Source organism: Anolis carolinensis, unplaced genomic scaffold (genome assembly GCF_035594765.1).
Source record: "Anolis carolinensis isolate JA03-04 unplaced genomic scaffold, rAnoCar3.1.pri scaffold_12, whole genome shotgun sequence".
Taxonomy (NCBI): domain Eukaryota; kingdom Metazoa; phylum Chordata; class Lepidosauria; order Squamata; family Dactyloidae; genus Anolis; species Anolis carolinensis.
In genome coordinates, this window is record NW_026943823.1 from 15,779,305 (window position 1) to 15,792,782 (window position 13,478).

The 13,478-nt window shown below is 45.6% G+C and overlaps 1 protein-coding gene across 2 annotated transcripts in view; it reads right to left on the bottom strand.

Moving 5' to 3' along the window:
- Positions 1 to 13,298, bottom strand: part of med12 (mediator complex subunit 12) — a 44,658-nt gene extending 31,360 nt beyond the window's left edge. Inside the window, exons 1-14 of one of the 2 annotated variants that reach the window (XM_062964114.1) lie at positions 13,119 to 13,298; positions 9,138 to 9,242; positions 8,398 to 8,589; positions 7,567 to 7,726; positions 7,241 to 7,419; positions 6,985 to 7,095; positions 5,218 to 5,472; positions 3,653 to 3,799; positions 3,428 to 3,527; positions 3,119 to 3,255; positions 2,255 to 2,386; positions 567 to 693; positions 235 to 461; positions 12 to 95 (exon numbers count right to left, since the gene is read on the bottom strand). In XM_062964114.1, coding sequence (XP_062820184.1) covers positions 12 to 95; positions 235 to 461; positions 567 to 693; positions 2,255 to 2,386; positions 3,119 to 3,255; positions 3,428 to 3,527; positions 3,653 to 3,799; positions 5,218 to 5,472; positions 6,985 to 7,095; positions 7,241 to 7,419; positions 7,567 to 7,726; positions 8,398 to 8,589; positions 9,138 to 9,242; positions 13,119 to 13,217 — 2,055 coding nt within the window. In that variant the 5' untranslated portion in view covers positions 13,218 to 13,298. The remainder of the gene's footprint in view (positions 1 to 11; positions 96 to 234; positions 462 to 566; positions 694 to 2,254; positions 2,387 to 3,118; positions 3,256 to 3,427; positions 3,528 to 3,652; positions 3,800 to 5,217; positions 5,473 to 6,984; positions 7,096 to 7,240; positions 7,420 to 7,566; positions 7,727 to 8,397; positions 8,590 to 9,137; positions 9,243 to 13,118) is intronic. The other variant, XM_062964115.1, reaches the window with a different exon arrangement.
- Positions 13,299 to 13,478: the final 180 nt, after the last annotated feature.

Consider the following 13,478-nt stretch of genomic DNA (forward strand, 5'->3'; position numbering starts at 1 on the left):
ATTTTTCCTACCGAGAAATCTGTCTTCTCCATGTCGTCAAAAATGGCGCTGGAGTTGTGGTCAATGTCCATCTGGCACTCTGATAGGCCTGTGTCCTGGGAGAGACAGGAGACAAGGCGCGGCCGTTCAGGATGCTAGAAGCCCCACCAGCAAGCCCCCGAAAGCACACGCAGACACGCACACGCAAGGACCCTCCCCTTTGCCCAACTTCCTGGCGCTAGCGGTCGCACAGACCTCCAGCTTGATGCCGCTGTTGCCCTCCCCCTCTTTCCGGTCGTGGTCTTCGGCGGCATCATCGAAGGGCGAAGGGGGCCGTGGGCCGTGGTCGATTGCCAGGTCACCGCGGGAGATGAGAGTGCACATGTACATGTTGTGTGAGAAGACATCATGGCGGACCAGTTCGCAGAAGAGCAACACCAGGTTGAAAAACTCCACTTTCTCGTTCTCGTTGGCTGGTTCGGCTGCCGAGGAAATGCAAGGGAAGAGCAGGGAGGTCAGGAAGTGGCCTTCTTCCCCATTCTGGGTATGCTCCATAGAAGACACGAAGTTGGGACAAGTAGCCATACTTAGCATGGGCGCCTGGGTGTCTAGGAACTGCATCAGGACGTCCTGGAAGACAGGAGCATTGACCGCCGAGAGAGAACCCGAGGAAATGGAGCCCTTTTCGTCCACCACTTCCGAATCTCCGCAGCGCTGGGCAGAAAACAATGAAGGAAAAGACAGAGTGAGGGCTATCTCTTCCGCTTTGTTTCCCCTCCCTTCTCTCAAGAAGATTCATTTGGGAGACAAAGTTCTCAGGAGAGTTCAAGCAGGAACGAAGTCCCTCATCAAAAAGTTTTTTCCCAGTTATATGCTTCAGGTCCAGGCTATCTAGAGCAGGACTTTTAAAACTTTTTCCACTCATGACCCCTTCTTGTCTGGAAATGTTTATGTGATCCCAAGTATATCGGTATAAAAAAGGCATAAAATCAAACATGTACTGTTAATTAATCAGCATTTGCAAGACTTGCTAAACAGGTTAATTTTTCTCTTTGTGGAGTACAGCTGAAGCACTGCCCGCAGAGCCTACTGTAATTACTGCAGGTTGTTGCAAACATTTTCATGTAAATATCTTGGTGGCCAATCTTTTCAGGACCCCAACATTCAGTTAAGGGGACCTCATTAGGGTCAGGACCCACAGTTTTAAAAAGCCCTGGTCTAGAGGACTGTATTCTCTTTAATCTCTCAGGGCCCTTCCACACAGCCATATAACACAGAATATCAAGGCAAAATAACCCAAAATATCTGCTTTGAAATGGGTTATCTGAGTCCACACTGCCATATATCCCAGTTCAAAGCAGATAATGTGGGATTTTATTCATCTGTGTGGAAGGGACCTCATTCTCTTCTTTTAGATCTACCTTGTATTTATATACCATGTTTCTCTCAGTGTAGGACTCAGGGTGATTTACAAGAAATAAAACAAGACATTCCCATCTTTAAGTCATCTATGGGTCATACCAAACCCCTAAAAAACCTTTGGCCCCTAAAAATCTACTCTTGATTTCTACATAGGCTTATACACAAGCTACAACCCATGGCCATAAAATTAAACATTGGAAATTTTTAAAAGAGTAATTTAATGTGTTTTTTATTCTTTATTTTATAAATGCAGTTGTTTCAATTGCTTCTATTTGCTCACTGTTCAGGGAGCCCTTCTGGCCTGCAAGGCAATAAAAAACCTTAAACACTATTTGTGGAAGCATCAGTACAGTGACGCTGGTCCCCAGATGCACAGCAGACTCCATTCACTATGTAACAAAATTTGAAAAAATTGTGTTCCTGGTTTGAAAGTGTTTTTTTTTTGTTTAATTGTGTAATATTTACATTGAAAGTAGTTGTCATACTCCAGAAACTATGTTGAATTGGTTGAAACTCTATGAGCTATTCATTGAAAAATTATACCAAAATGTACAGTGGGATGTTCCACAAAGACAAAGTTTTTTGTGGTTTAATAACCTCTTTCTGTGTTTTTATGATAGACCCAATTAAGAAATGACATTTATATCCCAGGAACAAAAATCAAACTATTTTTGTGCCAACATCACGCACCCAGAGACTTCTAACCTTAGCTTCACGGCCTGCCCCAGGCTCTGCACTTGGGTCCTAAACCTCAACCCAAGGGCTGGTGACTGATGGAGTTCCTGGAGTTCTACCTGGTTTCTGCTTCCTGCTGCTATTGCTTTGTCCTCCCAACTCCCTCTGTGAAGCTCACCTCTGCTTCGATCTCCGAATGCCGCTTCTCCAGCAGCTTGGCCACGACCATCGCACGGTGGCGGCCGGAGCGTTTGTGGCTGACAGCCCACTCGCACAGAAGAGCCACAACGGCATCATCGTCAGGGGAGATCTGTCAGGAAACAAGGCTGGTGTCAGACTAAGGTAAAGGTTTCCCCTGATGTTAAGTCCAGTCGTGACCAACTCTGGGGGTTGGTGCTCATCTCCATTTTTAAGCCGAAGAGCTAGCATTGTCCGTAGACACCTCCAAGGTCATATGGCCATAGGCATGACTGCATGGAGCGCCGTTACCTTCCCGCTGGAGCGGTACCTATTGATCTACTCACATTTGCATGTTTTCGAACAGGAGCTGGGGCTAACAGCGGGCGCTCATTCCACTCCCGGGATTTGAACCTGGGACCTTCTGGTCCGCAAATTCAGCAGCTCAGCGCTTTAACACACTGAGCCATCAGGGGCCCTGGGTGCCAGACTACAAGGATGAATTAACGTTTGTATGGGTAAAGTGTGAATGCTGAGTAAAAATGTAATTCCTCTTTGTTTGTTTGTTAGCCAATGTAACTGTAGGTTGTTTCTGTAACCAATGTAGTTACATAGAATCTGTATGCCTGTATCTCTAATGTTGTTCTTTGTGTAAAAGTGTAACAATTCTGATACACCCTCTCACACTGAAACTGCAATAAAAAGAACCTTTGTTTAAAAAGTATTCATGACATAGTAGCGGTTGGCTTAGATGACCCATGCAGTCTCCTCCAACTATACGATTCCATCGCAGCGCTAGGCTGTTACAGAAAATCCTTGGATATCAATTTCCCATGAGCCAATTTTCCCCAAGAGCAAGCCGTACCTCATGGCTATCTTTGCTTGGTCCTGCCCCAAAGATCCGGTTGTACAAGGAGTCCAAAGAGTTGCTGAAGTCCGACCTTTCAAAACTATGGCTGTCCAGGACCTCCAACGTGTGCAGCACCCGGCCGATCGTGAACCCTGGGATAGAGGAGGGAAGGAAAAGGAAGCCAGGCATCATGAGGCTGAGAGGAAAACAGGCAGGGTAATTCAGCCACCAAACAGAGAGAGGAAGGGAGAAGACAAGGAGAGCAAGCCTGAGGAGGAACAAAACTATGCAGCAAACCGTGGCAGAGTTCAGGCGCGGACTCACCTGCAGTGGCTTCCTGGCATTTGTCGAAGGACCAACGCACCTCCACTGCCTGGCCCCGCTCCTTGATCTGCTGCTCAATCTCCCGGAGCTTCGCTCGGACCTGGCAGGGAAGGGGCATTAGAGGAAAGGGTATGTGAATGAGGGTGCCCTGAAGCCTCGCTAGCATTCCGCAAAGATGCTCAAGAGGTTGGCCAGGCCAAAAGTGCCGGGGGGGCAGCTCCTCACCTGTTGCATGAAGCCTGTGTTAACCCCAGGCATGGGCAAATTAGAGGGGGCGATGGGCAAGTGGTCCAGCGGGGAGCCGGTCTTTATCCTGCTGTCAGTGAGGGAATAGTGCCAGACAAGGGCACTGGGGCAACACAGAACAATGCTCTGCAAATGGGAGAGAGAGAAAGGCTGAGCTGCTGAGAAACACAGTACTCTCCCTTTGTAACCAAATACTATTCTGTCCTGCCCCTTATTTATTTCCTCCTAAAGTACAACAGGTCACCATTTTACTATATAATACCATTTTTATTTGTAACTATATAATGGAACTTGAGCATCCACTGGTTTTGCTATCCAAAGAGGGTCTTGGAAACAACTGAAACCAAGGCATGGCTGTGATGGAGGTATAAGCTTGTGATCTTATACCGAACTGAATTATACACTACTAGCTGTGCCCGGCCACGCGTTGCTGTGGCAAAGTATGGTGTATGGGAAATAAAGTATTGAGGAATTGGTGGTAGTTAAGGTAAAGATTTTCCCCTGACATTAAGTCCATTATAAATGGGTTATATAGCTGTGTGGAAGGGCCTTGAGTCTACACTGCCATATAATCCAGTTCAAATCTGATAATCTGTATTTTATAGGCAGTGTGGAAGAGGCCTAAGTGAGGCCTGACTCTGCCTGTCCCCAGGGTGAGTGGGTTGCTACGAGACCAAGTGGGCGGAGCTTAGCCTTCTAACTGGCAGCAATTGGATAAAAACAATTATTCATCTCCCTCTAATTAGGACTTTATTTTTCTTTTCTTTTTGTTGTATGAATGTAGAGGCATGGATGAGGGGTTGTGCTGCCAAGTTTAGTGTTTCTGGGATGTGCAGTTTTGTTGTTTTGTCCTAGGTCGAAATTTCATTACCCTTTTACATATATAGATAAGACTCTTGGGGTAGGGATCTATCTTCTTCCCTAACTGCTCTGGGTCCCCCTGGGGGAGAAGAGCGGTATATAAATTAAACAAATAAATAAATAAATGCTATGTAGTAATTACTGTATTTACAAATTTAGCACCAAAATATCACAATGTATTGAAAACATTGACTACAAAAATGTGTTGGATAATCCAGAACGTTGGATAAGCGAGTGTTGGATAAGTGAGACTCTACTGTACCTACCAAAAAAGGCATTTGATTCAACAAATCCCATTTTCCCCATCATCTCAATTAAATACCATAGATACTTTTGCTCAAATGAACAAGCTAGTAAAAATAAAAGGTCCTGGTGACGATCTGGTTCCAATCTCTGTTAACAAGCCCTGCATTCCCAGTATTTAGGAGTAAATAAGCTTACTTTCCCATCTTTTAAGGGGGAGATCATTTGGCCCATGGGCTTCAAGTGACTTCCAAAGCTGTACCTGCCCCAAGGGAAAGCCGTTCTCCTCTCTCCCTAAACCCAAGAGTGGCCATTCAGTCATTTCTTTTTAAATGTGTGGGAAACAGTCCTCGAGTCTCCTGAATTTGCTCCTCTCTCCTTTAGACACTCTCTAATAGATCGCTGATCCTGGTAGCTTTGGTCCTATTGCTCCAACTTGCCTGGAGGATGCAGCTGAGGCCAAAGACCACTGGCCGGTGCTGAGGACACAGCAGCAGGTCGCTGAAGGGACTGGGGGGTGGGTTGCCTGCTGCGGGTTGGGGGGTCGGCGTGGAAGGGAGCGGGGGGGCTGCTTGTGCCGACAAGTGGTGTGCCTGGTGCCCGCCAGTGCTGTCCAGCAGCATGGCAAGCCTGCGGGTGCAAAAGTAGGCCAGGCGCCTGGACAAGTAAGCTGACTGCACGAACTCCCCGGAATACTGTTGCAGGAAGAGAGAAAGAGAGAGAAAAGGTGGTTTAATTCCAGGGAAGAACACACACACGGGTCACAAGATGAAACATGGCAAAAGCAAAAAGAAATCAGTTTTCAACCTGAGCAATATGGAATGGACAAAGTAATTAATGGACCATGTGGTCTCTTCCAACTCTGATTCTATGATTCTAAACATCTTTTATGGAGATGATTGAATAGTAATAAATAATAATAAACTTTATTTATACCCCGCCACCAACTCCCAGAGGAACTCGGAGCGGCTCACAAAGCACTCCAAGGTGCGAACACACAAAATACAAAAGGTGCAGAAACAATAACATAAAACAATAACAGTCAACATAAACATCACACATCACAAAACCCTTCTGGTTAAAATCAGTAAAATACAGCAATAGCTGCAGGTATAAAACAACAGTAATCAATATCAGTCTTATAAAGTGCTTGGTGAAATAATCTATAGAACCTCAATTATATTCATGAATTATTTTCATTAAAGAAATCTAAATATGGTCAAAAAGCTATAAAAATAATTTATAGCAATTCAGGATGATCCTAATAGCTAGGCGTGCCACCAATCCCTTATAAACATCATCCAAACAGACAACCAAGGGCTCCATCCTGTGGCAGTAAATGCCAAGGTTTCATTATGCATTTTGCTGATGTTTCACATCAGAACTGTGGCCCCAGAAACCTTTTCAGAGTGTAATGTCATGCTCTTGCAAAGGGCTTTTCCCCAAAGAAGGCAATGAAAAATAATGGCAAAGTACATAACAAGCAACAAGAGTGAACGTGCAAAGTGGTCTGAGCATTGGACCAGGACTCTGAGAGATCAGGGTTCAAATCCTTACACAGCCCTGGAAACACACTGGTCGGCAAGTCCCACTCTCTCAGCCTCAAAGAAAGGCAAAGGCAAACAACCTCTAAATATACGTTGCTGAGAAAATACCTTTGATAGAGACTTTAAAGGGGAGCAGGGGCAAATAAAAAAATTAAAGCTGGCGGGGACGAGAGACAGGGCTTTCTCAGTGGTGGCTCCTCGGCTGTGGAACTCCCTCCCTAGTGACATTCGGCAGACTCCATCCCTTCTGAGTTTTAGAAAGAAAGTGAAGACCTGGCTATGTGAGCAAGCGTTCAAATAATAGGTTTTGTTGGCTTCGACTCGGTCTGGACTAAGGTTTATGTACAAGGTTTTTGTGCATGAATGGCTCAAATATTTTGTATTATTTTAAATCTGTATTTAACTGCTTATGTTTTTATTATTTTGTATTGTTGTGTATTGGCATCGAATTCTGCCAGTTTTGTAAGCCGCTCTGAGTCCCTTCGAGTGAGAAGGGCAGGATAGAAATGATGGAAATAAATAAATGAATAAATAAATAATGGCCTTCTGGGTGTTTTGACCTCTGAGCCCTGTCTTCCTCCAATTAATACTAACTGAAGGGTTCCTAACAACATCTACACAGCATCTAGTTGCACACCCAGTTAGAAAGGAAGAGACAACCTGCAGAAGCAGAGGCAAGAGTAGCTTCAGGAGCTCATCTTCGCCTGGCCGAATCTTCTCAAAGCACTCCAGCACCCAGGTCAAGAACTCGTGGCGGTCCAGCATCCCATCCTGGAAGCAAAGGGGGAGGAGAGGTGAGTTGGCAGCAGGCCACCAGGGCAATGAAGCCTTTTGCTGGTGTCCCACCAACTTCCCGAAGTGGGCCTCAGCATCCACCTCCCTTCTCTCAACTGGCTCCCCCCTCCCCTCCTCTCACCTGGAACATGAACATGGCCAGCTTCTCGTTGTAGTCCCACTGCTTCAGCGAATGCTCCACTTCCTGGGGCATGAGGTTGGAGGGAGAGCCGCAGCTGCTCTGTGCCATCAGCTGCCGGTGGTAGTCAGCAATCTTCTGCAGCTGCTCCCAGAGGAACTTGGTGATGATCTGTGTCCATTCTGAAAAGGAGAAGAGATGTTGCCGAAGGAGGAAGGAATATGCAACTGGTCTGGGACCCTTGCCTTCATGTGAACTGTTAGAAGAATTTCTCAGACACTCCTGACCAAGTCAGGAGGTTTCTGCACTGCGGCAGAAGCCACCCTTACCACTGAAGGGGTCGATGACGTGCCGCTTCTTCACCTTGGTCTCTGTAATGGCCGCGTAATAGGCGCAGGTCATCTTGATCAGCCAGGCCGCTCTCATTACAGGCACAGTATACTTTGCGAGGTAGCCAAAGACTTCTTCCTTCTTACTGAAGATGGGCACCTGCCAAGGGACAGAGTGGGAGGTAGGGGGGAGAATCAAAGAAGGGTCCACACTCTGAGATGGGAACCAAAGAGAGCAAAGCTCTAAGGTGAGTGGTTCAGTCATTTGGAATATGCCATTTCATGGTCTCAACATTTTAACTAGTCCTGTCTCTTTTCTATTATTCATTTCAGTTATTACTACTATTTATTATTTACTGTACTTATACCCCACCCTTCTTACCCGCGAAGGGGGACTCAGGGCGGCTTACAAACTACGGCAATAATTCAATGCCAGATTCAGACAATAACAATAACAGTAAAACACAATATTATAAAACTATAAAAACATATATATATTAATTATAAATAATCTTTCAGATGATTAAAACATATCAAAGTTCCCATACGTTGTGACTACATTACTGCTTCTGAGTCATTCTGACTTCTCCAAGTTAAGCTCGCTCCATGGCTGTTGAGTGTACTTTCCCTTCCCTTCTCAGTTTCCTTTAGCGATGGTTTGGAAACATCAGGCTCTCCTGGGATCCTTCACAGATTTTCTCAGGTAGATATGTGCCTTTCCCAATGGAATCATACTTTGGTGGTTTCCTAGCTTTTGTACAGGGCTCTCTGTTCCAAAAAGGCTGAAATGGCTCCCCTAAGAGTTAGTTATTGGCAGAAAATGGCCTATACCTTCTTAGCCAGGTGAGTGAGGGGCTTGGTCCCAGCGAGATCGTTGAACCAGTTGTTGATGGCGCTCTGGGAGCGGGCCGTCACCAGCCAGAAGTTATCCTTCTGGTTCACTTGTGGTTTTCGGCGGCCAGTGTCCGGCAGGGTGTTGCAACGCAGCTTCTCTGCAATGATGCTACTGAAGTTGGAACTTATCTGGAACAGAGATCAAGGGGCTTAGAGATCAGGAGTTCTCCCACATATTTTTCTCCATGACAAAGAAAAGCACAAGTGCCCCTGCATTATGCATCAACTGAAGGCCATCTTCCATTGAACTGTTAAAGTAAGAAGGCACAGCCAAAGAAAAATTCTGCTCACTTTTGGAGGGCAATGTTTCACATGAAAACTGCCACAAATGATCCCAAACCAGCCACAAATGTGCATTCATCCATCCCTCCAGACATTTTTTTTAAGTTTCCCAAATTGGCGACTAGAAATTAACATCTCTTCCAGCACACCTTGAATAGGGATGAAATGGAATAAAATTTTGCCTCAATCAAGTCAAACTTCCCCAATTCTGTTTTAGTCTTACAGTGAGGATATAAGGTATAATAAGGTCAACAGGGTGCAATGTTTGTATTTACAGATTCATTTTTTTAGTACGCTGTACAATCAGAAGTCCAAGATACTGAGGGCGAAACTTGTTCCCATTCTCTAGAAGCCCAGATTTAGGCCTATCTCCAGCATGGTCCAGATTATCCCACCTTGGCAGGGTTGAAGTTGACGTTTTTGGCACTTCCATGTTCATCTCCAGAGACAGCTGGCTGGTTGTTGAAACCCTGCTTCACGTTGAGAGCTGTGAGTTCGTCCTGATCGAGAAAGGAGAAGGCACACAGCGGGACAAATGTTACGCCAAAACAAACAGGGAGAGGGGCACCCTGAGAGTAATCTGACTAAGTCATATGTGAGGCCCATTATTTGCCAAGACGCAAGAGATGTATTCTTTTGACAGCGGCAGAACCAGAGCTGCAAATACAGCAATGCTGAGTGTGGTGGCTCTACATAGGAAACTGGAGTACACACAATACTTTTCACCCAAAATACTCTTCCAGCTGATCAAATAGATTGCTTTGGAGACAACTGGTTCAACGGTTCCAGGATAATAAGGCTAAATGGAAAGAGCACGCAGCTCCATAACGACAAAAAAGTATTCAATAACATTGCGTCAGCCAGTATGTGGAAAAAAGCTACTCTTTGGGACTACAGCATCCAGAATCCCCAACTAACTGCTGTACAAAAAAAGTAGTACTGCCAATGTCTGTCTCTGATCTATGAGTGTCCCTCAGAAACTCCAAGCTGACATCTATAGAGCTTCCATGGGTTAAAAGAGTATATTTCCAAACAAACAGATCGAGAGGAAGATGACAGCTGTCATTTCCAGGGGAGAAGAAGCAGCGGTGAGAGAACATATGGCAAGAACCAGAACCAAGAAATCAATTCTGGCCTCCATATCCATGTGGACACTCAACATGGATATGGAGGCACATAGTCTCCAGATTGAGGGAAGTCATAATCCTCCAACTATTTGGCAGAAACATAATCCTCCAACTATTTGGCAGAAACTGTCCAGATGAATCCTCTCTTCTCCCACTTTTTCAGCTGCTTTTAAAGCACCTCCCACTTTCACCTTTTGCCCATAATGGACTTCAAAAAGACTCTACAAAGTGGAGCCTTGCCCTTCCCTGAAGCAAAAGCACTCTACTGCAGCTTCTCTTAATAATACCAATAATAATAAAGACCTTGGCCAGCACTTGAAAACAATTGCCACTGTCAAAATCACCATCTGTCAGCTGCAAAAGGTTACCCTACTCGGATCTGCACACCTTATTCACCGATAAATCACATAGTCCTAGACATTTGGGAATCATCCAACGTGTGATCCAATATCACAGCCAGCATAGTGATCTTGTTTACTGTGTACTAATGTTGGTGTGTATATACTAATAATAATATTGCCCACCTTTCTCTGTGGCTCAAGGAGGGATACAACATCATTAAAACAAGGGATAAAACACTATTAAAACACAATCAACATTCCTAGCTGAAGTGTTCTTCCTCATTCATAACTATGGATCTAGCTAAACAGATCCAGCCCCTCAGAGGGATTTATATTCTCCAGGCCTTGGGCTATTGCAGTTGCCCTTCTCTGGACACATTCCTTCTTGTCTGTCTCCTTATTGAATGAATTGGATACAGGGTTATTACTCCAGGGAAAGTCCTTTGGGTTCACCAGATTTAATATACAAAAATACAAAATCATAGAACCTTAGATTCAGAAGAGACCCCTCCAAGGGCCATCCAGTCCAACTCCCTTCTTTCTGCCAGGCCGGAAGACATCATCCGATCCCTCTAGACAGATGGCAATCCAGTTTCTGCCTCAAAGCCTCCAGAGAAGGAGACTCCACCACACTCCCAGGCAGCAGATTCCATTGCTGAACAAATTTTATCACCAGGAAGTTCTTCCTAATGTTTAGGTTGAGCCTCTTTTCCTTGTGTCCTGGTGTCTGGAGCAGGACACAATGTGACCTGCTTTCCAATATTTCAACAGGCCTCTCTTGCCCCTTCTCAGCCTTCTCTTCTTCATGCTAAACAGTCACAACTTTTTAAGATGTTCATCCTTCTCCTTAGAGGGATTCATAGTTTGCAAACCGTTGACCCTTTTGGTCATCATCCTTCTCTGGACACCTTCCACCTTATACCCTTCTTGTATGGATTTGACTAGTACTGGACACAGGGTTATTATTCCAGGTAAAGAGTTCCAACCAAAGAGGGGGAGAACTATGGCTTCTCTCGATCCCAATGCTATTGTGGATCAGTCTGGTGTTTGATGGAACTCCAGACCATCTCCATACCATGACTGTGGTCAGAGAAAATAATGTAAACATCTGGAGAACAGCATGGAAAAGCATTGATAATCAAGGTCTAGCCTGAGAAGAGACTGAGGCCCCTTCCACACAGCTGTATAAAATACACATTTAACTGGATTATATGGCAGTGTGGACCCAGATAATACAGTTCAGACCAGATATTCTGGGCTATATGGCTGTGTGGAAGGACCCTGATAATATGAACCAGTTCAAATTGACTTAGGGCCCTTCCAGACAGACCCGATATTCCAGGCTTTATTTTTATCCCAGATTATTTGGCAGTGCGGATTCATATAATCCAATTAAAGGCAAAAACCTGGGATCAGATCCTGGAATACAGGGCCTGTCTGGAAGAGCCCTGAAGCTGCTTCTACACTGCCACATAATCAAAGCAGATAACGCACATTGTCTGCCTTGAGCTGGATTATACAAGTCTGCATTGCCATATGATCCAGTTCAAAGCAGATAATCTGCATTTTATGTGGCAGCGTAGATGGGGCCAAAGTTATGAGATTTAAAAATGAATTCCAAAGCATTCTTGTGAGGTTGAAGGCTTTCATGGCCGGAATCACTGGGTTGCTGTGAGTTTTCTGGGCTGTATGGCCATTTTCCAGAGGCATTATCTCCTGACATTTCACCAAAATCTATGGCTGGCATCCTCAGAGGTTGTGAGGGTATACAGTGTTCCCTCACTTATTGCTGGGGTTAGGTTCCAGGACCACCCGCAATAAGTGAAAATCTGCAAAGTAGGGACACTATATTTATTTAAATATTTATACATTATTTTAGTAGTTATATACTATTTTTAAGTCTTTATCAACAAATTGTGTGTTGATAAATAACCTCATTCTCCTCTTGTTGCCGCTTGGGCTTCTTTTCTCTCCCTTTGGCTTCTCCTTCCTCCCTTCCTTAGGCTGTAAATTGTAGTTTTTTATGATTTATAATACTTTTAGAGTTTATTGAAAATCCGCAAAACAGCGAATCCGCGAAAAGTGAACCGCGAAGTAGTGAGGGAACACTGTATATATATGTGTGTGGAATAATGTCCAGGATGGGAGAAAGAACTCTTGTCTGTTGGAGGCAAGCGCGAATGCTCCAATTAATCGTTTTGATTAGCACTGAAAAGCCTTGCAGATTCAAGGCCTGGTTAATTCCTGCCTGGGTGATCCTTTGTTGGGAGATGTTAGCTGGCCCTGATTGTTTCCTGTCTGGAATTCCCATCTTTTGAGTGTTGTTCCTTATTTACTTCCTGATTTTAGCGTTATTTAAGTACCAGTAACCAGATTTTGTTCATTTCCATGGTTTTCTCCTTCCGGTTGAAATTGTCCACATGCTTGTAGATTTCCATGGCGTATGTAAATAAAAACACTCCGAAGACTGGGGAATTCCAGGCAGGAAACAATCAGGGCCAGTTAACACCTCCCAACAAAGGATTCCCCCAGGAAGGAATCAGGCAAATCTGCAAAACCATTAAATGCTAACCAAGCTGGCCAATTGCACATTCACACTTGCCTCAGGCAGACAAGAGCTCTCTCTCCCACTCTAGACATTCCACGGATATAAAACGCACTTGCATAGTTTCCAACAGACCTCACAACCTCTGAGGATGCCTGCCATAGATGTGGGCGAAACGTCTGGAGAGAATGCTTCTGGAACATAGCCGGAAAACTCACAGCAACCCATTATTGTACGGTTCTGCAACCAATCATAGCGATGTTCCTCTGGGTGCAGCTGAGGATGGCATTGGCCCTTTCTGCTGCAGCATCGCCTGTGCGGAGAGGCCCGCTCCTTCCGCCCCGAGTGTCCCCGCCTTCTCACCTCCTTCTGCTTGGGGTCCTGCGGGTACACATCCGGCGGTCCCAGCCGCGGCCGCTTGAGAGGCCGGTGTTCGTAGCTGAGGACCCCGAAGGCCGCCATGGCGAGGACGGAGCAGCCCTGCCCGCCGCCGCCGCCCAGCCACAACAAGGGCCGGCGGGACCAGCCGAGACACTTCCGGCGGCGGCCGGAAAAAGTCCGGCCCGGAGGGGTTTGGAGGGTGCTCCACGGGGCGCCGAAAGCAGACGGAGGAACGACGGGACGCCGGAACCAAATACTCGGGGCGAAAGGGCGGGCGGAGCGGAAAAAGGATAGCACCGCATTGACGTCCGCGGCGGAAAGTGCCGAATGGGAACGAAGTTC